Genomic DNA, 23,195 nt, shown 5'->3' on the forward strand with positions numbered 1-23,195 from the left:
TGCTTGTGGTTTTTTTCTTTAAATGCAGAGCAAGGTGGTGTAACAAAGAAAATACTCTCAGCCTTAAAACGACTTTTAGATTTTGCAGGCAAAACAGTCACTTTATATTTGCATGAAAATGACAGGTCCTTCAGAATCATGTAGTTTTCCTATAACAAGACAAACAAAAAGATCACATGCTGCAAAAAGACCTTCAGGAAAAAAAAAGGAATTAAAGAATAAGGTTGGCAGAAGATGAAAAAATTTCATTTTGTCCAATAAAACCTCTTCCTGATATGCTTAACACATGCCAACATGGCTTTTACTCAGAGAACAAAGCAAACATTGTCCATGTTGATTATTTTCAGTAGTAAAATATATTAGCATGGTATTTGGATATGTCCTTCAATTCTACATAGTTCCTTTGCCTCACTGCATCAAAGCAACTGGCTTCTAACATTTAGAAGTCTCTGGCATGATAACAGTGGGGGTAGCAAAGTGAGGATGTAAATGCTAATTCAATTAAATAAATGTAAGAAAGCTGACTTAAGCTGCTGCAAATGACAGGCTTCATGTACATTTCACTCTTTAAAGTGCATTCAAAGTCCAGCATGGCATTATGAGTCTTTTTTTTTCTGCTATGTTAACTAATGCGGCCTCCTTATCAGGAAGAAAAGATCCACAGCTGAACTACAAAGCACAAGTCTCTGTTTAAAGACAATGACTTGAGAAGAAAACTTTACGCAAAGTGTAAATGTCCTGCTAAACAATCACTGTTGTCTTTTGACAAGTAAAGTACTTTCGAAAATCACAGCCTGAAAGATTTAGCACAAATCATATACAAGATAAAAGTGTTCGGTGTTTTTTTTTCTAGAAAGATATCCAGCAATATCCTTACTGGCTAAGGTCAAAAGTCTTTTACTACCTTTTAGATCTCTGCTTGCCTTCAGAATCACTAATAGTCTAGTGCAAATTTAGATTAGTCTAACCTTCACTTGGAAGGTCATTTCCAATGGGTCATAGAGATTGGGCTGAGAATGGACTTGACTCCCTGCCATCCACCTGATTGGAGAATGCTCTAACAGGCTTGATAACTTCTTAAAATTGTGTCAGGACTATTTCTATGTATTGTGACAGGGCCTAAATTCTCAACACTGGAAATGTAAAGGCCTTTATCCATCTTGACTTATCATATCCATTATCAAACATTTGGTAGCATCCACCTTCTTCTGTTTGCTTGCAATTATTTTCTTCCTCAAAAGGAACAGTTTCCCAAAGTAGATTGGGCTACTTACTGTAAGGTGACTGATGAACTAAATGAACTGATCCCACAATGCATTTGGGCAGATGTACAAAGAGACTTTCCTGGCCTCTAGTGGACATAAACTTCTTAAATGTTAACATCCTCCTACCTTCAATGTGCATAACTTGAAATATTTGAACAGATCATAACATTGTGTCACAATCATTTTTTTAATCCACTTCTAACGTGTTTTGCTGACCCTATCAAGCAGTAAATCTTACAAGCTCACAGCCTCCTATATGTGAAATGATGTCTTTTGATTTGCTCTACTTTTACATGTGGTTAACTCCACTGGATTGATCCAGTAGTGCAGGTCATGGTAAGAAGGAAAGGTGAATTGTGATTTCTTCCATTACCTATAAGCCACTAAATCAACTGTGATGCACCAATCACATTAATGTGTTGTTCAAATAATGTGTTCCAGAGATGGATGACACTAGATTGCTAACAAATTGAGTATGAAGAACTGCCACTGCAATATATAGTTGGGCTGATATGGACTTACAAAGAGCTTTTCTCCCTGATACCTGTCTGCCTTTCAGATTTAATTCTAGCATTTTTCACCTACAGTCCCTTCTTCTTATTCCATTATTTTACGCAGGGTTGTAATACCTCCCTGCATGTCTAAAAGAAAACTTAGTTTATTAATTACTATTATTACTGTTCAGTATTTGCACTGTGCTAGAGTCCTATAGTACTAATTACAGATAAAGCTCCATGTTCAAGATACCGTAGAAATATATAAATACTTGCTAAGAAGTCTGTTTGCCTCTTCTTGTTTTCCAAATAACACTGACAAAAAAGGATTTTATCTGAGTGTGGACTTAAAAAAACAACCAACCAAGTGTGGACTTAAAAAAACCCCAAACAGTCCAGATGTATCATTTTTATCTTTTGCCGAAGAGGAACATAAACCATAAAGATTCTTCCTTATCTGTGAATCATGGTATAAACCATACTCTGTTATGCTACAGAACCGTCCTTTATCTTGCTGCCTAAAAGCTATTGAGAGCCCAGCAGGAGGCTGAATGGAGACTTACATAAGTCAGCTCGGTTACTTTCCCAAGTCCTTTGGTGTCATTGTGTGCACAGGACTCCAGTAACCAGTGGACTTGGAATTGATTCATGCTGATATCTAAATGACATAAGAAGAGAGGAAAAGACATATATTATAATTAAGCTTTCACCACTGCAACTTTTCTGGCTTCTCTGTATGAAAGAAAAAGGAGGAGTTTTAAGTATTGTGGAGCTGGTAGTTCCCCACTTGTTCCTAAGCATCCTTTGAAAGAATGGAGAAAATATTAAACACACTAATGGAGGAAACTTCAAAAACAGTGAATTGCCATTTTCAGATACATTAGCATATACTGCTTACATTTTTTTAAAAAAAATCAAGCATTTATATTGAACATTAAAAAGGAATATCTCAATGCTGCTACTTCTAAACATCCTGCAAATGATGGAAATGACTTCGTGTCAGCTGCCTGTGACTGTTTATATTATCTGAGCATTGCAATACTGCTGCCTGCCACTGCTTGAGAAATCTGTGCCTGAAGATCTCTGCAAATATCTGTAAATCCACGAACTTTGTCCTTTCAGCATATAACACAAGACCTGTTTGGTATCTTTCCAAATAAAATTCTAGTATTCAGACTTAGGAGTAATACCAAAAGCTTGAATTTGCTCCCATTTAAATCCATGTCAAAAATTGCCACAGTATCAACAGTATAAGCTTTCAACCAATTTCCAGCTCTTCTAGCTTCTTGTCCAATACTGACTGAGGAAGCAAAACAAAGGGCAATAAAGAATTAGACAAAAGCAGAAAAAATCATCAGGTAGCGCAAATACATCCTGACAAGTTTCTGAATTTAGTTCTCCTCTGTCTTTACACAAGGAATGCAAAATTATGTCTGTTATTATTAATTATCTTGGTATGACATAGCCACTAATGCCAAGAGCCTAACTGCGGTTTTCAGGAAGGAAAACAAATATTATTGATGCCTTCAGGGTTGACGTGGCATTAGACTTCTATGAGCAAACTGGACACAAAAGGGAGGGATTGAAAACAAAGAAGAAAATAAGTAGAGTCTGAAACTAGTTTAAATGGTATTCTGGTAGAAAGACTGATTAGAACACCCTTGAAATAGATCTTTGCAGCAGCTACCTTTATAAAAACATGTACGCCATTTGTGTGATTTCTTTGGAAACTCAACTTTTTTATTATTTTAAATGTATCTATAAAGAAATAACTTGCTTACTTGTGATTGTTCTCTCCCATTTAAAAATAAATAAATAAATTGATGTGCTTTCACTTCCCCCTCAGTTGCTGGGCTTTCCCACTCAATGTGCCTCCCGGATGAAGAAACAAACTCACCATGCACTTCTAAGTAGGTTTCAGCTGATCTCTTCCAGCTCATTCAACTACTGCCCATCACCTGCTTGCACCCCTCTCCTGGGCCAAACAAAAAAACTACTTAGCTTCCTGGGACCTGGAAACTTTGTACTGTTATATTCTTCATGTTATAATAATGATGTACACTATGCACCAATTAACCACAGTGAATCTGTTACTCATTGTATATTAACCGATGATAACAATTTATTTTAAACTCCTGAAATGCTGGGGTTTGAACCCTGAGCCCCAAATTAAGGTTGACATATGGGTGATTCCCACAGCCCTTCATACAGCGGAGGTGAGTTTGCCTTATAGCTTCCCCCCAGGGTGCGGCCGGCCCTGCAGGGAGAGCCATAAGGGAAATGAGCTCCAGGGGTCCCGCAGTGAGTTGACAAAGGTTAAAAGCTGGGGCCACTGGCAGGGAGTCAGGAGTGTCTGTCTGTGGAGTGCACTCCACAGAGCTTCCTGGTTCAGGGCAGACCTCCTGACTCTCCCTGGAGCTGGGCCCCAGTCTGCTCAAGACCTTTGTGAACGCGGGTCAATTGGGTGAGAGTCGCCATGTGGGCACCTTTTTCTTATGTGTTTAACTGGCTGGTCTGGCCGTTTCCCATGCCAACTATGGGCAACCTCAGGTCTCTGTTTGTACCACCTGTTGTGGGCCGGGTCATGTCGTTTGTGGGATCGTTGGGGGTGGCGTTGATCATGTACGAGCTTGTTGACCTGTTTGTACCCCCAGCGGTCATTCATATAGTAACATTTCTGTCTACAATACAGTGTGCATATTGGTTCATCTCCCTGCTGGTGTTATCATTTTTGTTGGGCCTGGTCATTGGCAAAACAACTCCCTGCATGTAAGGTGGACTTCTAGTTGTAAGCTACAAAACGGCTGTTTTCACTTATTGTAAATTGCACTTGCAATCCGTAAATAAATCTCCCTCTCTCTTTGGTAGAGATTAATTATCCGAGTGAATTAAGCCCTGGCATTATCCAGCCATCAAGAACTGGGTAAGACACATACCTCAGGTAGGCTACTGAATACTACTGCATGGGCAGCTGGGGAAAGATAAATCCCAAGCATCAGGAGCTTCTAACAGCTCAGCATCCAGATATATCAGTGTGGAGGTTCACTAAGCCACTGTTCAGAAATGTAATTAAACAGGTTGTAACCAAGATATTTAGTATTTCCAGATCCTGGCACAGCAGAATTCTGTTTGTATTTTATTGCAGCTCAACCTCCACTCCTCATGTGGGCTTCTGCTCCCAGGCAGTTCTTTTGCTCCCTCCTACTTCACTCCTGCATCAGCAAACCCTCAGTAACACATTCGTAGACAGCTGTCATTTCTGATAACCTATTTGATCTAGAAAATCAGAAAGAGATTTTAAAAATTGTTATTTCACTTCTTAGCAACTTGGACTGAAAATGTAACAAGGTTTTTAATAACATAATTTCATACTTTTGTTATTTAAACAAAATGAACCTTATGTTTGATAGTGTTCACACTTGGTATTCTGAAAACAAGCTATATTGAAAGGGCAGGACTTTTTTCTTTTCAGTGAGTATGTAATTATAAGTTATTTCAAAAAGGGTTTCTGCATACATATATACATCAACTGAGATAAACTGGAATGTATGACAGCACCAAATACATTTATCCAAAATTTTTCATTAGAACTGGCCTTTTTGACTGCCTCAAACTTTTCTTTTCAACACTAAAACGTCTTGATTTCTCACTTCCACCTTTGTGATTGCACTTACCTGAAAGATTTGAATACAAGCATGTTAATTGCTTTTCGTTAAAAAGAATGTAAAAACAATTGACAACAATAAAGACAATTTTATCCTTATAAAATATCTATCCTGTCAGGGTCTAAAATCTGAATATTTGCGTTGCAAAACTGAAATATAATAGAGAAGTAGCTCCTACTTGGACAGAAACTTTTTAAAAAATAAAGATAGAGGGGACATTTTGTTAATAAAAAAAAGGCATGAAAAATTAAAGCTAAAAGCATGAAAAACTCAAATGTATGTCCATGCATGAAGTATGCATATTAAATAACAAGAATGATTTAGAAATTATCTTTATATTTTTGAAAAGCAAAAGGAAACAAGATGCATGGAATGATCTCAAAAGCCACACAGGAGACTTAAAAAACAAATTATGAAACTAATTTGCATTTGTTTTATAAAGTTGTTCATAAAGCTCCCAGCATTAGAGTTTACCTTTTATGCAACATTATACATATGACTTTGTGTTTACAGCACATGCAGAAGAAAAGCTTCTCCCAGCCTTCATTTCAGCAATATATACTCTCCTAGTGGAATCACTGCTACAATTTTATTCAGATTTTTGTTTTCAGCTGTCCTTTACAAACGCAGTGGTAGGTACTGGATGAGCTGCCCAAGTTGCAGTCTGGCTGAATGTCAGCCACTAACACCAAAGTTAATGGTTTGGAATTAAGCCCAACTAAAGTTAGTACCTTAATAGTTAATCTTAATCCAGAGCCACATCTTTTTCTGAAAAGTGATTTGAATAGTTAATATGAACACAATAGCCAGTATCTAATGACTTTGCCCAGTTTTATCAGAAAGCTCTGGTATCTCTGCTAGAATAGGTACAGAACACTGTAAAGAAACCGCCACACTCCCTCAGTCTGATTCCCTGCTATTTCACATGTCACAGTATTAAATCTTTCTTGTATATAATCAATCTCAACAGTTCAGAGTTTTCTTGGTTCTGTACTCCCAATTAGGAGTCTTTATAAAGCTTTATAACTTCATTGTTCTCACGATTAGAAAGTATACCATTTGCAACTAAGAAGACTGACGCTTGCACAAACAGAACGCATTCACATTTCCCAGAAATCAAAATATTTGTATAGGAACACTGAACCTGAAGGACGCACCAAGTGCTAGCACTCATTTGAGTTGCTCTAAGCTTGTGAAATCAGTCAACAGAACAGTCATTTCAGTAAGAACTCCTTAAAGGATTGTTACAGCAGACAGCTTATTCAAATAATTACTTTTATTTTCAAGTTTAATTAAAAAAATAAAGAATAATTTTTAAAAAGGTAAACTACAAAAATTACTTTTAAAATGTCTGAAAGTTACTGACAGAGAAATGAACTCCAGCTGACCAAGCTACAATTTTTTCAGTCTTTCAGAGAGTTGCACATAACTAATCTTTTCAAATAAACTAATAGCTAATGTTAATTATTTTGGTTATGATTTTTAAAGTAAATTTTCTGAAGTATAAAATGAGTTCCTAGACTTAAGAAAACATTCCTATACAGACATCACATCAGTGTGTTCTTAAAATTCCACACATGCTTACCTCTTTTGCTGAACAAGGACATGTAGCTAACTCTGTTGGACAGAAATCTTCAGTCTCTAACTAGAATTTTATTGATCAGGGCATGCTCTTTGATTTCCTCCTTCTTATGTTTCACCCCAAACTGCTTTTAATTTCATATGATTATCTCCACAAAACTATCTCTCTAGCAACTGTGTTTAGGAACATGTTCTCCACCAGATGTATCTTCTTTCTCCCTCTCCCAAACCTATAATGCTTTAGTTCCATTTTAATAAAAATAAATACATTTATTTCAGATTTTTTTCTGGGAGGGAAATGCACACTTATTCTGTAGCTTCAAGCTTTAAAAGCAGCTCAAAATCCTATTAATGCTAGTGCTGAAGACATCTGTTTGTCACTTTGAAAAGTTAGGGTTCATATGCACAATTCAAGCATCTTAGATTGAAGTTTTGCTTAAAGTACTGCAACGTATCCTAAGCCATGGGTGCATGATAGTTAATGGGAATACTCTAGGCCTACGTTCTACACTTGCCCTGAGACACACTGAGACAAATCACCCAACACAAATGCCAGGTAACTGCAATTTGTCCTAGCTGGAATTTCTTGTTTAAACTCTTCTACAGTTCACTGAAAATAAACTAAATTTTAAAAGCGATCACTCTTCCTCATCTTTGCCAATGTTTTCCACATTTCTGTTCTGCTGTACATTTCCATTACTGCCAGCCATGTGAATAATTTCATCTAATATGCTTTCTTTTTTTCTACCATGCTACTGCAGTCAGCAGTCCTTTCTTTGCCTTGAATACTTTTTTCCTGCTTTATTTTACATATGTTGTTGCAGAAGGGTGCCAACTTGACAATCATGAGGAACTGGTCTGCTTTGTAGCTAGAAAACTGGCATACCATAGGCAGGAACAGCAGTGAAGTTTGTTCACAGAACCCAGCACCACCAATATGACAACAACCTACTGTCACTCCAGGAGATCAGGTAAACAGATTTAAGAGGTATGTGTTTCTTTGCATTCATGTGATCCACAGCAAGAAAACTTGTCCAGACTGTTTGGGGAACTGGGGTTAGTTCTGCTACTGGTCTGCCAGAGGTCTTTGTGCAAAGCACTTCATGGATCCTTACCCCTCTCCCACCCCTGTCAAGTGGTGATAATGGTAAAGGTCTCTACTGTAGAAGTATTTCAGCTCTAGAGTTGTGTATTATTCTGTTTGACAGGTGGTTGTTGGATGATGGGTCTCTACAATTTGGTATAAAAAAGCCAATTAATGCCAGCTGTGACAGCACTATTATGCAGACAATCAAATTACTAAAACTTATTAGAAAGAAAAAGCAAATGGGATTTGCTGGAAAACAAGATTTCAGAGTAGACATGTTCAATAACCGCAGCTCAAATTAAGGTCTAACTACAATAAAAATGTCTAGCATTAATAAACGCAGTAACATGAGGCTGTTTGCTGTATCATGACAGGATTTGAAGTAATTAATAAGCAGTGTCTAATACATCTTCCCACTAGACTAAAATACGGTAAAAAAATTAAGACATACTTATATGAAAACCTTTACCTTGCAGCATAGAAATACTAATTTAATAACAAACATATGTCAAATGAGCATTTCAGTAAAAAAGGAAATTATGCTCTGTTTTTTTTTGTCAAGTTAACTCAGCAAACTGACTCTCTCTAAAATATATACATATAATTAATACGCTGACTATGCTAAGTATGTCAAAAGGAGTACTTATCAAAGTTTGGAAGATAATTAACCATAAGTAAACTTACTGTCTACACTCAAACCTTATCTTTCTTCAAATGAAGAATGCTATAAGGAGATCGAAATTTCTGTTATGCTATTTAGTAAGAAAATTTGTTCTGCTTGTAGCTGAACTTTCGGATTTATTACATATTGTTAAATCTGATGTTTTATACAGCAAACTGCAATGATTATTTCTGACTGTCAGCATGGTTTTTGTTCTTCATCTCATACTGGGGGGCTGATCTTAACAAGTTTCTGAGCACTCTGGCCCTGATTCAACAAGGCACTTAAGCATACAAACAGTCATCTTGACTTCAATAGCTGAGTAGCTAATGTATCAGGCCAGAAAGTTTAGTACCCACCACGATGAAGACACTAATGGCCATACAAAATATAGTTAAAAGATGGTCGTGATCATGTCCTTGATTGTCTTAGAGTAACAAGAAGAAGGAAATATAGCAAAATTAAGTAATTTCCTTTCTGGATCATGTGTCTTGCAGCATTACTGTTGTAAAAATAAGCTATAGCAAAGGGTAAAGATTTTATATTTAGTATCACTGTATAGTGCAGGATCTGCTCAGGGCATACAAAGTGCATGTCTCAGTATCTACAAGCTTGATGAATTGTTTCTGCAGTAGAGTTATAGTATAATTTTGAGGAGCCCTGTATCAATCCTGTGTCAAACAACCACTAAGCAGGGCAAAAATTATTTATCTCATTGTATGGAATGGTGAAGCTGTGCTATGGTGAATGTAAAAGCAACAATGGTAAATGGTTGCTGCTGTTCTGTCAGAAGGATGAGCAGCAGTGTTTGCTCTGCAGCATAACCTGTCTGTATTTCCACACCAAGAACAGTCATGCAAACAGTTGAGACAGAATATAATCAAGTGTCTTCAGCTGTCTCAGGCTTGCCTTCAGCTGTTTATCAGGCCACCACTCCTCTCCACACCAACAGAGAGTTCTACAATATGCAGGTTTCCATAAACAATTTTTCTGCTAAAACACAGTTGCTGAAGAGTTTTTGAAAAAATATGCAGGGAAGGCTTAAATATTGGCAAAGTCCAAGTGAATAAATGAAGCAGTCTTATCTACTAGTAGTTGCTTCAGTTTTGAAGACACTACTACTATAAAATAAACTAGATGATATTTATTGCACTGTAATAACAGCATGACTGAAGAAGTGTTTGGGAAGGAATACTTCCTTCCCAAGTACTACAGAGAAGCAAAACATGATCTCAGTCAGTATTTGATAATAATGCCTCTTTATTTCTTCACACACTGATTCATGAGCCATTCCATGACTCTCTGAATCATGGTGTTTCTTGCCAACATTGTAAATTCGAAGCTAATGAGAGGACAAGAAATAATGATAGAATAACAAGTGTTACTTTACTTATGGTAGTTTAGCAAATCCAAAGTGAGTTGTCAGTCTTAGGACACGTAGCTAAATACAATTTACCTTCGACAAATTATGAAGTGCTGCACTGATGCACTAATGCGCTGTGAACCTACCTGCACTCCTCTTTTCCCTGTGTTTTTGATGTGTTCTGTCTCAGGCTTTCTAGTTAAGTTCTCTTTAAAAAAAATGAAATTAAAACACCTCTGGCTTTTTAGCTGCCTGTGAATTATCATTGATTTGCCTGATGGTATCAAAAATAAAAAAAAGAAGGAAAGTGTCAAATGCCTGATTATGAAATTCATGGTGTTCATGAGATCACTGGGAAAAAAGAACTTTTTAATAATCACCTATTCAAGTAGCATGATAAAAACAAAACTCAAAACTCTCAGTTGACATTTAAACTTCATTCAATAAACACTTCCTAACAAGGCAACCTATACTGTTTCCTACTCTTACACGGGATATAAGCAGTATCACTTTTACCATAAAGATTTTGTTTCTCACATTATGCCACTTAAAACAAACTTTCTTTCTATAGAACGCATTCTTTGTACGATACAACAATAAGCCCTTCCAAAAATTTTATTAACAATTAGAGTGTAATTTAAAAACAGGCCTGAGCCACAGTATTTGTGTCCATATCTAGACATAGGAAGCCTGAAGGTTTAAATATGTTTATACTGAGAGATTTCAGTTTGGGATCATCTCTAAGCTGATTACCCCTGCCCTCACTCCTTTTCTCTCACACAACACCCTGTACAAAGTGAGTTCAACAGTATCTCATTCTGGTTTTTTTCTGTTACAAGGAAATGTCCCTCCTGTAAGCTCTAAGTTTTCTTATTAACTGGCCAGTTAATTTTTCCAATGCCTTGACATTAGTTAAGTCTTTAAGTCTTATCATTAAGACAAATGATTTTGCAATGCAGTATTGAATGTGCATCTGCAGACTGACTGCAGGTACTCAGCCCACATAATGATGATCTGTCTTTGGACTGCACTCATGGATGAGGTAATTTGCAAATATGCTTCTATCTGATCTTTTAATATAAGTTCAAAAGAAATCAAGCTTATATTTGGATTCAGATATTAAGTTTAAGAGTAAAAAGACTTCTTTTGCATGCATAAATTAAAGTAAATTAAAATTTCATAATAATTAAAGTTGTTCTGGATTCAGGTCATACTGAGAGCTTGTGAACAGCACAAACTATGTAAATTTTAAACTGAAGCAGAAAGTGGATCAACCACACAAAGTGTTAGAACAAGTTTGATGAATGTTCTGGACCAAACCAGTTCAGTCCAGCCACAATCTGCCTTCAACAGATACCCCTGGGTGTCTGCTAAGCAAAAATCAGCCTTCCGTGCTGTCTGAGCTCTGGGACCACAAAGGGTAGTTCTGCTTTGGCTTCTGGTACCTGATTTCCTGGCAGAGTTTGAATCAGCTCCAACTACATTCCTTGGACTAATCATTGGACAGACTTGCCCCTAAGTCCCTCATACAAGAGCTCTAACCACCCTCCCTGAAAGGCATGGAGATCTGGAAGCCAATGAAAGGCATTCGGTAATGGTGTTCTGATGTTCCTGTGGAATGAAGAAATGCAGTTACACCGTGCCCTTGAGGAGTCTTCAGTATTGTACCATTCGCAGGGGAGATGCCGCTGAGGTTGCCCCTATTGGAAACATGATTTTAAAACTTTACTATTCGTCCCACTAATTAATTGCATACTGTTTGAGAAGTTGAACGCTATCTGCTCTACCAAATTGTATTACTTATTGTTTTTTTATGACTCCCACCAGCAACATTTTAAGTATTGTTAGCATGTCACATTTGGACATAAACCAAGTAGTCCAAGTCCTGTAGTCAGTTATAAAGTACAACTTGAGATGGTCAGACGCTCCCCTTTTTCAGTCTCTCCAGGCAGGAAAAGGCAAAGAGAATTTAAAAAACAGCAGTGGGATGATAAAAATTTTATTCCTGTTAACTGCATCAGATCTATGTAAGACAAAATTAGGGATGAGTATGAATCAAACAGAAGATACTTCTGACAAGATATTCTCTTAACTCTGGAATAATTTCCCACAAACAGTTAAAGCTGAGTTAAAGCTGGGTTAGCTAGCTCCCCAGGCAGGATTCTGTGGAAGCCCATAGGACACAGACATCTCAGTCTGCTGTAGCACATGTGGAAAAGCAAAATTATGCAAAGGCTACTAGTGAATTTCTAAAGAGTTGATCTAGTCAAAGATTCCTGTGCTTGGAGCAAGCTTAATTAATTAAATCCCTAAATACAAATGCCCATTATGTGTACCCACACAATCAGCCTCTGCTGAGCCTATATCTCTGTATTTGTACAGAAATATGAAGGAAATATATTGCTGTATACCACACTATAATTAACAGCGAGTTCCTCTTGTTGAAAGAACCATCTGGACTACAGTGATACCTTCAAGTACAAATATTTTACTGCTTAAATATCTATAATTAGAAAATGGCCAGCTGCTCATCTTCCTAGTGTAACAGTATTAAATTAAGTAATTCCTTATTTAACCTTAAGTAACCACTGCTGAATTCTTTACAATAACAGCTAGGAACTCCAACTGGCACTGAAGGGTTTCATTAGCTTCAGTGGCACTGGTTCTGTGAGAAAGTACCACAGAGGAAAGCTTTCAATTATTTTAAAACCTGCCATATGAAATACCTTATTGCAAACAACAAGTCAGCACATACAGTCACTTCATTTATCTGCCTGAACTAAGTGAAAGTTAATTTTGTTTTCCTAAGATCTGGTTTTAAAAGCATTTGTGGCAGCTTTCTGTTTGCTTTGCCTTGCCTTGCATTCTATTCTTCCCTGTAATTTAATTCATTATTCTTGTTTTGTTGATTTATCAGACAATGGAGGATTCTTTGCCTCTCCCTGACTTAAGTGTTCTTTTTTTTTTTTTTCTGCTTTAGCATTTACCAGAAACACAAAGAAAGAAGCCTGAAGCCAAGCCTTAATGCATTTTAAATATTTGTCTTTTTAAGCAAAACCAAGGGGCAGATATATTGATTTTGAATATGTAGAAGTACTTTAAACATTTCATTTAAACAGGAGTTGAAAACGCTCATAGACTTCATTCAAAGAGAAGCGAAGGAAACTAAAGATTTACTTGAGCAAAGAGAATTACATTATACCCAAATAAGAGGCACTAAGAAAACAGTAGTGAAGGCAGAGTAATGAGCTAGAAAAAATTATTCTGACATATTGCTTTGAAAGAAATCATCATACTAAATTACATTATAATATTTTCATGTATTACAATTATTGCAACAAGTGGTGAGAACTGACGCAGTGAGCCCATAAAGATTTTTTTTTTCCCTATCTATCTATGGGAAATACCTTCTTTTCATACCCTGAAGATACACAAATTTGCAGCAACTTGGAAGGCTTTTCAGCTGAAGTCTAAAACCTCCTCTCTCTAGTTGCCAAACCACTGAGGAACAGAGAAAACATAAGGATCGTTTTATTTTCACGCTTTCAGTCTTGATTACCGCACAAGATACTGAGGATCTTAATTATTCTAAGTAGCTAATCCTTTTAAGTATGGGGTTCAGAGTCCATCTGTTCTTGGTAATGGATGGTACTCTTTGACTCCAGCACCAAGGAGTTAAAAGTGATTTGTTTAAGTTGATTCCACTATTTGACATAAATAGCACATAATTTCTAATTTCACACAGTTGAGATGGCCAAAAAATCTAGCCACAAGCAAGTTCTTCTTTTCATTTACAAAAGTAGGATTCATGCTGTTTAAGGAATGTACTGTGTTTCTCTAATCCGAGGCCTAAGTCAGAGGCAGCAAATGAAAGACATTTTCTTCTTTCAGAAAGAAGCTATTGTATTCATATAATTACAATATGCTTTTGTGACGACTCTGTCTAGCAAAATTATGTGCGTTTGCTAAGCACCTTGTACTGCTTGAAGTGTGGAGTTATTTTTGCTAGCATGCATCCTGAAGCAAAGTTATTAATGCCATCATACTGAAGCACTACAACTGAAAGATTATTTCAGAAAGATATTTATTTTAATGTAAAGTCCACATCCTACATTCCATTCATGTCTCATGCTTACTGAGGCTAATGGGACTTAAGAAATAACATTTGAAGTCCAGGCATAAATAAGTTTTGCCTGCTACCAAACCGTGGTGCATTATGATGCATATCTATGGAAACAGGATCTTCCATCCACTTACTCAGACTTTAACTCAAATACTGTGTTCAGTTTCTGAGTATTGATACGCAATCACTCCTTCACTCTGTAACAAAGCCACTTCAGTGATAGTTTGCAACACCCTCTCTGTTGCATTTGTTGCACAGGATAGAGGTCTGATGAATTCTGTCCAGAGGGATGATACAAAACCAAGAGTTTCAGCCTTGATGTCACCACTGTGGTTTTTCACTGGCTACCTAGAGGTACAGCTGCAAAGGACCCTGAGGAATACATCTTCTTCATAGTAATGGAAGAACTATCACTGAATGTCAAGAGACACCACTGTACATTCTAGAAATCCTAAGGTACATTGCAATAAACTGCTAGGTGGCCTCTGCAGCCTGATATTCATAAAGGACAAATTTCCTGTCATACAGAAAACAATAACAACATCTGTTATAGGACCTTATAGATAGGACTGAATAATTTCATTTAACTTCAGAGTTCTGCTTTGAGCAGATGGTTGAACCAGACGACCTCCTGAGGTCCCTTCCAGCTCATTTAAATTATTCAATGATTCTGTTCTATTTTGTCTTTTTTAGAGTGAGTAAAATGGTTCAAATTCAAAAGCAAAACTATTTCTCTGCTAAAAAAGGTACCAATGAAAGTAAAGTAATAATCTAAAACAACCTCAGGAAAATGACTGTATTTCTCTAAGTCATCTGACACTGCAAGAAATCCATACAAGTCTTTCCCTCTGCTTCCTCTGAAATCTGTGTTGTGCTGTGATGCTAGTGTTGGGAGGCTGTACAAAACTGTTCTATAGAGCCATCTTGATTTTGGACAGAATTAAGAAAAATAATCTCAGGTGTGAGAAGGGCCACTGAATTCAGGAACATAATAAAAGGTTCTGAGCAGCTATTACTACAGAAAACGAGCAGCATTATTACATAGTGAAAGACTGCTGGTTTAGTATTCTTAAAGTTTTCATTACAGCCAAAAGTCACTCTATATCAACACATCATATTTGTTTAAATGTCCCCATCTGAAAAAAAAAAAAAATCTAAGTAACTTATTTATTTCTTTACCACTGCAGCCTTCACTTGTTAAGGCCATGAAGTCCATCACAGAAAGTACAGAAAAACTTGAAAATTAAAGCAGACAAAGCAAAAATTGCTACAACCAATCAAAATTTTGCTTAATTTAGGAATGTCAAAGCTTGTCTTCAAGCTTGAGTCATATTTCTTGAATTCTTTTTTACATCATGAGCTATAAAAAAAGCTATTGTATTGTTCCTGCACCAAATTTTTAATAGCAAACTACAAAATAATGAGAACATTAGAGAAATCAACAGGGATTCCTGTTTTCACTCACCATGTAGAAGACAAAGAGGTCAGTTCCCTGCCAGGAAGGATTAGAACTCTGCCTATCTGCAATGAAAATAGCCTGGATGATAGGCCATAGACTAGGCTGAGGAAAATTGTCTGTCAGTATTTCCTATTATAGCTGCTGCAGTCTCATACCTCCTACCACTCCCTGAACACAACTTGAGACAGTGCAGTTCATAAGAGGACATGTGGGTACAGCTCCCAGCACAGCTGGCTCCAGTAACTGGTGTCTTTCATAAAGACAAGACACAGCCAATATGCTTCTCCTGCTGTGTTCCCTGCACAGTGAAAAAGGCTTGCTCGGCAGTAAATTGTCACTAGTAAATTTACAGTCAGTACCTCATCCATGCACTACATAACCTCCAAACTCCTGTAAGAGCTTACAGAACCTGCTAGTTTCTCAGGAGCAGGTAACTGCCTGTATTTCAGTTCCACACAAGGCAGAGGCTCCTGCTGAGTTACTGCATATGCTGTCACTCAGAACACAGATATTTTCTTCTTAAAAAAGAAAAGAAGAAATAAACGTGCTATATGGTCATATTATGCTCCTCTTCACACCCCTTTGCTATCACTGTTTGTTATGTGAGAAAAATGGAAGCAACTTCCCCTGCATGGCTGGAGCATATACCTAAACACTCTGGTGCATGTGATAGAGCTTGCTGCCACCACATGACCAAAATGCACTTCTGTGTGTCCCCCTTACATGAGCAGATGAACACATATTCATACAGGATCAGTCAGAGGTACAGTCAGTAACGCAGGAACTCAACGGGTCCAGCCCTGGCACAAGGTGACAACACATCATTTCCATGTCATTTCTAACAGATTCGTGCCATATCGGTATTTGAAGAACTCCAAACATGCAGCTTACACCACTTCCAAACACCGTTCTTTCTAGTCTATAAAATATTCCCTGATTTCACTTAATCTTAATTAGCTCTTGTCTCAGCCACTAGAAGAACCTTGACTACCTTATACCTTTACACAGGCATTTATAACTTTTATTGTAAATATTACTTCCAGGTATATAACAGTGTGGGATTGAGCTCCAGAATTAGAGGCCAAGATTTAAGTAACTACAGTGTAACGCCTAATTATGTTTGATATTCAAGTTATCATTATAATTAGTGGACATGTAGTTCAAGGTATCTACTGTGGAACAAGATGAATATTGCTGTACTGGCCACGATTTTTCCTCCACTAACTGTAACAATGATTTGGGGAAACTAATTGTCAGGTGAATTTCACCGGGGTGCTGGCATTTTGGTCATAGGACATACCATCTTTCTTCTGGAAAAAGGCTGGCAGGAAAACAGCTGCAGCTGGATCAACTGTTCCACTGGGCTGAATCTTGCCTATAGGCTGTGAGATGCACAACTTGGCCTAACACCTGTGGGAGACACCTTAGTGTCCTCATCTTTGAATCTTGGCCTTCATGTTTTTTCAGTTCAGATGGCTCAGAATTAGACCTCAGCTCATACAGAGCTTCTAGGCATCTCTAAGCCTTCTGCAAATGAGTAGTCTAGGTTCCCTTCTATAATCAGTCATGAAGACAGGCATCTCCAAAGAAATATGCAGCTGCTGTGTGGGATGGATTGCTTCAGAAGTCACCTACTTTTCTGACTATAAAAGGAGCTTGGACAATGACTTGACCTCTCACTGCGAGAAAGCTGAAGCTTACGGTGATCAGTCCCAAGATCAGAATACATAAATCTCACTTTAGATAACCAAAAGCATACTGTTAGGTAAACTTAGAATTTGCAATTAAAAATGCCTCAGTTTTTATTTAACCTTTATATTATTGCAGCTTTTCCATGAAATTAGGCAAAAATGAAATATAATGGGAAAGCTAGAAAAAAGAAAACTAGTATAACCAAGGTAGGGACATTTAAAACATGTATGTAGTCAGGCTGAGCCAAAGCTTGAAGATTTTATGGAGGAATAAGCATTTGGAAGTATTGGATATAACAGGACTAGAAAGGTAACCATTCAAACAGACTCTTTTTAAGAAGGAAAAGACACCTCTCACAAGCCACACCATCCAGTGTGACATATTCTTATGTTACATAGCATAAGTGAATGGTTACGTAGCCTTTCCTCATTCGGGGTAGTGCTGCATAAACTTAAAACTCCGCCCCCCAAACTTAAGTATTTCTAAAAGTATTTGAAAAATTCCAGAAGAAATGGTGATTATGTGTTTTGCAGCCCGTTACTTCAAACACAAAAATTCAACGGATTTTCTACATGGGCTACTGCTACACGCGTAGATTGCTCCAAGTTAGAACACTGAAAGTGTTAGCACATTTTGAATAATAGTATAGGAACTTGTTATGGCTAAGCTGGAGCAATATGTAACAATCCATATGCTCCTACAGGGCAAGAAAGAAAAATTCCTTTTTCTATTTTTAAATCTGATTAGGCATTTAAAATTTATTACATTTTGGTTTAGACTGGAACACTTACACATAAAATTGTTAGATTTTTCTGAAAAACAAGGGTACATACAGTCCAGCAGAAAACCAACTTAATGCTTTTCCAGTAGTTGTGGCCCACTATTCCTTCTGTTATAATTCAAGGTAATTGGTAAAGTTTGCCATAAAGCCTGCTGTGGACTTAACATGAGCCAGTATAACTCTAAATTCTGTGGTTCAAACTACACCATGTGTACCAAGTGACACCACATCATGATTTCCAAATACATGTTTTTCCTGACTTATTTTTCAACTGACAAAGTCCAACTACTGCAGTGGCATCAGCAGAAAATCTGCCCAAAAACTGTATGTGCTTGTAGACCCTCCAACCACACTCCAGGGAGACAACAATCATAGCCACAAAAGCTCAGATGAACCTAAGGCTAAATTCTGCTTCCCTGTTTAAAACTTTACAGAAGCCATTTCCACCAAACTAAAAATAATCTCAGGTCTGGAAAGATTCAGTGTCCCAAGATGACTGACTGTAAGTTTTGAATAGCTGGCTCATGTCATTTCCATCTGCCAGCCCGAACGCAGAGGAGAGGCAACGTTTCACTCTAACGTGAAGGTGAAGGGAAGAAAGGATGGGTGTAGGATTTAACTTTGAATGATTGTACAAAGCTCATTATATTCTATCAATGGTCTACAACTCTGAGGCAGTTGATCAGAGCTCCTCCTTAGGAAAAAAAAAAACCAGTAAAACAAAAATTTGACAAACCTGTCTTCTTCCAGTAGACTTTGACCTGAAGTTGATTGTCCTGATAGAAAGGAGTTCCAATTTTAAGAAAACGAGTAGTTTTCCTTCTTTGAAATGTTGTGTAAGGATCTACCAGTCCTTTCTGGAGTTTCCCAACAGAAGATGTCTGTTCTTCTGCAATACACAGAGCAATCATGAATTATTTAAGTACAGTTCCATAAAATGACTTTGTTAAGTGTTGAAATTCAGAAAATAACACTATCTTTAGTCCAAATTTTACCTTATTTCAATATTTTATCTAAATAAATTAAATATAAAGAAAAAACTGTCCATGATGGTTGAAAAGCATATAATTTGATTGAAGTTCAGTCAAAACAAAAATGTGGACAGACAGAGAAAAATACAAACATATATTTTTATATGAAAATGCTCTGTAAATTTTAAAAAGAATAATAAGGGGGTGTATTTATATTCCCAAGAGCAAGAAATGTTAACACATTGACATTTTAAGCAGGCAGAGTATCTAGCAGTAGTTATGCATAATCATTCATGGTCTTTATATTTGTGCAGTGTTTGAATATACACAAAACCAAGAATGGCATTGAGTGTAACCCACAGAGTACCACATGTGGTTAGTACATCAAAGTAAATATAGCCCTTTGGTATGCTATATAAGAACACTGGTCAGATTAAAGTTCTTTCTTGCCCACTTCCCTGTTTCCAACAGTGAATAGTGAATGCTTACGAAAATATTCTAAGAGCAGAATTAACTTTCAGCAGTTCCCTTGGTGTTTGTGCCTAGATTCCAACAAGCAATGGTAACGGGATGTCCTTCATCAAGCATTTCATTTGGCAACAGTTCATCAACATTTAGCAGGGCTGACAGCATTACGAGATATTTCCAGATGAAAAGGCAGCAATGCTGATTCAAACTGCATTTTCATTGCACATTTGTAAATAGATCAGTTCTGATTAAAAGGACAGTATTTGCATCAGATCAACAGCAAAAAAAATCTCTATTTAATTCAATAATACACCTACATGAAAAGTAAATATTCTAATAATTAGGAAGTGGCAAATTACATACTTAATAGGGAAAAACTCAGGTTTCAATATACCATGATTAACATGTAGACTTGAACATTGTGCTCTACATGTAGCTTCAGCTGAAACCAACTTGTCTTTCAGAAAATTTTACTTTATCAATCCTTTGCTTAATCTGATAAAAGTTTACATTTTCTACGCCTGTTTTAAAGACAAATTATCGAACTAATGCAAATTTTTTCTCAGTGTAACCACAATGTTTATACTACTTAAAAGGAAATAAAAAAAGTGAGAGGTAGAAGTACAAACTTAAATCCATTATGCATACTTGAACTTACAGTATTTTAATTTTACTAAATCTTTTTTGCTCTGTCTGCTCCAATTCCAGAAAAACCAGGACACTAATTTAGAATAGTTCTGTATAAAGATCAAGAGAGAGAGACTCATTGCAGTTCCCAGAAGTAAAGCATACAAATATAGTGAGGCAACATATTTCTGAGCATGGGGAAATGTAACACCAGAGGGCCAGGTCAAAGCTCACAGAGGTCTGTAGGACTAAATTACTTCAGCGGGCTACAGACTACTCTCTATTCTGACAACAGGAACAGACACCTAAAAAACCAGAGCTTAATTCCATAGAGATCAGAGAAACTGAGAGTGGGACTTGAGAAAAATTGGCAATGTTTCTTCTGCAACCACTTCCCAAAGGCTATGAAAGTCCCCAGATAAAGAGGGGGTACGAAGGTCATGTCCTAGATACTATCTCAGGCAATATTCTTCTTTTGCATACTTCTCCATCTGTTTCTGAGTATTCTCAAATGTAACTCAAGTAACACTGGCTTTGTACCTAACTAACTTCAGTGAGATTCAGAAAATGCATTTCTACCTCCTCCAGGACTAGTTTTTATTTCTATGTAAGCTATAATTCAGCCATTTTTTTTACATGTCCAAAAAGGTCCAAATACATTTCTCAGCAGAGTGCTCTATCCACTAAAATGTGTGGCATCAGTGGTTTAGGCTCAAAGAATCTTAAATCCTTTATTTCATGGCTTTAACAGAAAGGATGCTCAGATTTGTCTATAAACTCATTACTAAAGTACTCTACTGTAAAACAAATATGTTTCAGTTCTCACAGGCACCATTTTACAGCTAAAAAGAAAATAACTGCTCATTAACTAGTAGGCTGTTCATGATTTGAACGTAACAGTCAAAATCTTGAAGTGTAAGAGAAAACAAAAATATTGCTCTTAGTATTACTCTGGTCTAGAAAACAATAGAACAATTAATGAACCTTTTAGTCCAATAAGGTCACCACAATAAACTGAAATACAGCACAAGGTGTTAGAAAGGCTATACTAATAAGACATTAGTAAATAGCAGACTTCCACAGAAACTACTAATGGACTGTTTTGTTAAGTAAAACAATCCAGGAGAGAGCAGATTACCCTAGCAAAACTGTGGAAGGAATAGACTTCTAGCTGTGATGACAATAGGAAAGAGGTTCCACTGGAGAAGACAGAAAACTATGAAACCACCAGTCACACGTGCGGTATAAGGTAAATGAGATCCATTTGGTAGAGGATTTGTAGGTAATAAATCAGATGTAGTCTACATCAGATTGTGAAAAACACCGTGTTTTGGAGAGGGAGAGGTGAAACAAAATCTTCCTCTCCTAATACAAACTCATTGGTGATACAGACCATTGAGAGACAGACCATTAGTGAGACCATGGAGAGCTGATACAGCACTACCAGCGAAAGTATTTCTCACAGTCATTATAAAATAATACCAAAAATTACACAGTCCACTCTCAACTACTCAGCTTCAGTTAAGAGGTTTTTGTTATGTAGAAAGTCCTTATTTATCATTTATTTATTTATCATGCTTACAGATTATGACAATCTGACCTAATGTCAGGACTATCAATAAAGCCTGACAAACATGAGTTGATTAATTATCCCTGCTCCCAAGAGGGGAAAGTTTGTAAAGGTATTCTCACAGTAAAACGAGAGGAAGAAATTCAACAGCTTGCCCAGCATCATTTTGTGCGTGTATAATGGCACCTCAAATTTCATCCCAGTTACCAGGACACACCTCAGCATCAGGTGAAATCCAGGCACTAGCCTTCTCCTGTGACCTGATGTAAACTCAGTTACATGTTCTTTCTCAGAGTTGTGACATAATCTGGTGAAATGCCCGTCAAGATGATCGGACTGAAAAGTCTTTAAAGTTTATCACTAAAATCCAGAACTTCACAGGAACTTCTAATCAGAAGAGACAAGAAGACTGGGTGTGGGATGTAGAAATAAAACAAAATTTGTTTCTGTATCTAGCAAAATGTGCTTTGTATTAAACAAAAAAAAACCCTAAACAAAAAAAAAAATTTAAAAAAAAAAAAAAAAAAAAACAACAAACAAACAAACAAACAAAAAAACCCCAAACACCTCAACCAGGAAAATCAAAGAAGCAAAACAAACAAATATTTCTTAGGAAAATACCCAGCAAAATTATAACATCTCTCACAGATACCAACGATATGCTTCTAGCTTTCTAGCTGAGCTCAGTGGCTGAGAGTACTGGACATAAACACCCAGTTCCCACTGTAGTTTTAACTCTCCTCTGTACATACAGAAAAGAAAGGAAAACTGAATGTGGTAACTCAAAGCAGCTTTTGATATAATGCACAACCCCACAAACTAGGTCCCTTTTTGAGGGGGCGGCAAAACGCACGGGTATAATCTAGGCGAACCAGTATGGAAAGAGCAGAACCCTTATACTCGCTTACACTGGACTTCACGGAGGATGTATACACCGGAGATTCAAACTCATATTCTGGTATGGATTTCAAGCAAAGACTCAGTTTATTGAAGAGATAAAAAGCTGGCCCTCTGGTGTTTCTTAAGATGGACCAAAAAGGTAGTGAAAATGAGCTTCACGTGGGAAAAAGAAGGATCTTTAAGTTCATTTTATCTTCTTAATACATTAAAATGGGAGGCAAGTGCTGATATGAAGGTCTGTCATAGCTAAAAACAACTTTAAAATATTTTCCGTGTGTCCAAACTCAGTATGCTTGCAGAAGGGTCCAGCAACAATGGCAATTGATTAGATAAGGGGAGAGTAATTACAGTTATGTTATGAAAATGACAACAAGTTTACACTTTGAGTGTACTTTAAAAAAAAAATGTAAATTGATGGCAAATGAAACAGAGCGAGGATGGGATATTTAAAATCATATTCCTTAATGTATTATCATAATTTTGCTGTA

The 23,195-nt window shown here is 36.9% G+C and overlaps 1 protein-coding gene across 1 annotated transcript in view; it reads right to left on the bottom strand.

Annotated features, from left to right (window-relative positions):
* The window catches only part of KAL1 (Kallmann syndrome 1 sequence), a gene marked incomplete at its 5' end in the record, with an annotated part of 49,102 nt that overhangs the window by 4,911 nt on the left and 20,996 nt on the right, over positions 1–23,195 (bottom strand). Inside the window, 3 exons of the mRNA XM_008942707.1 lie at positions 1–149; positions 2,323–2,417; positions 18,908–19,060. The exon at positions 1–149 is cut by the window's left edge and continues 44 nt beyond it. Of these exons, the coding sequence (XP_008940955.1) occupies positions 1–149; positions 2,323–2,417; positions 18,908–19,060 (397 nt within the window). The remainder of the gene's footprint in view (positions 150–2,322; positions 2,418–18,907; positions 19,061–23,195) is intronic.

This window comes from Merops nubicus, unplaced genomic scaffold (assembly GCF_000691845.1).
Source record: "Merops nubicus isolate BGI_N331 unplaced genomic scaffold, ASM69184v1 scaffold10306, whole genome shotgun sequence".
Taxonomy (NCBI): Eukaryota; Metazoa; Chordata; class Aves; order Coraciiformes; family Meropidae; genus Merops; species Merops nubicus.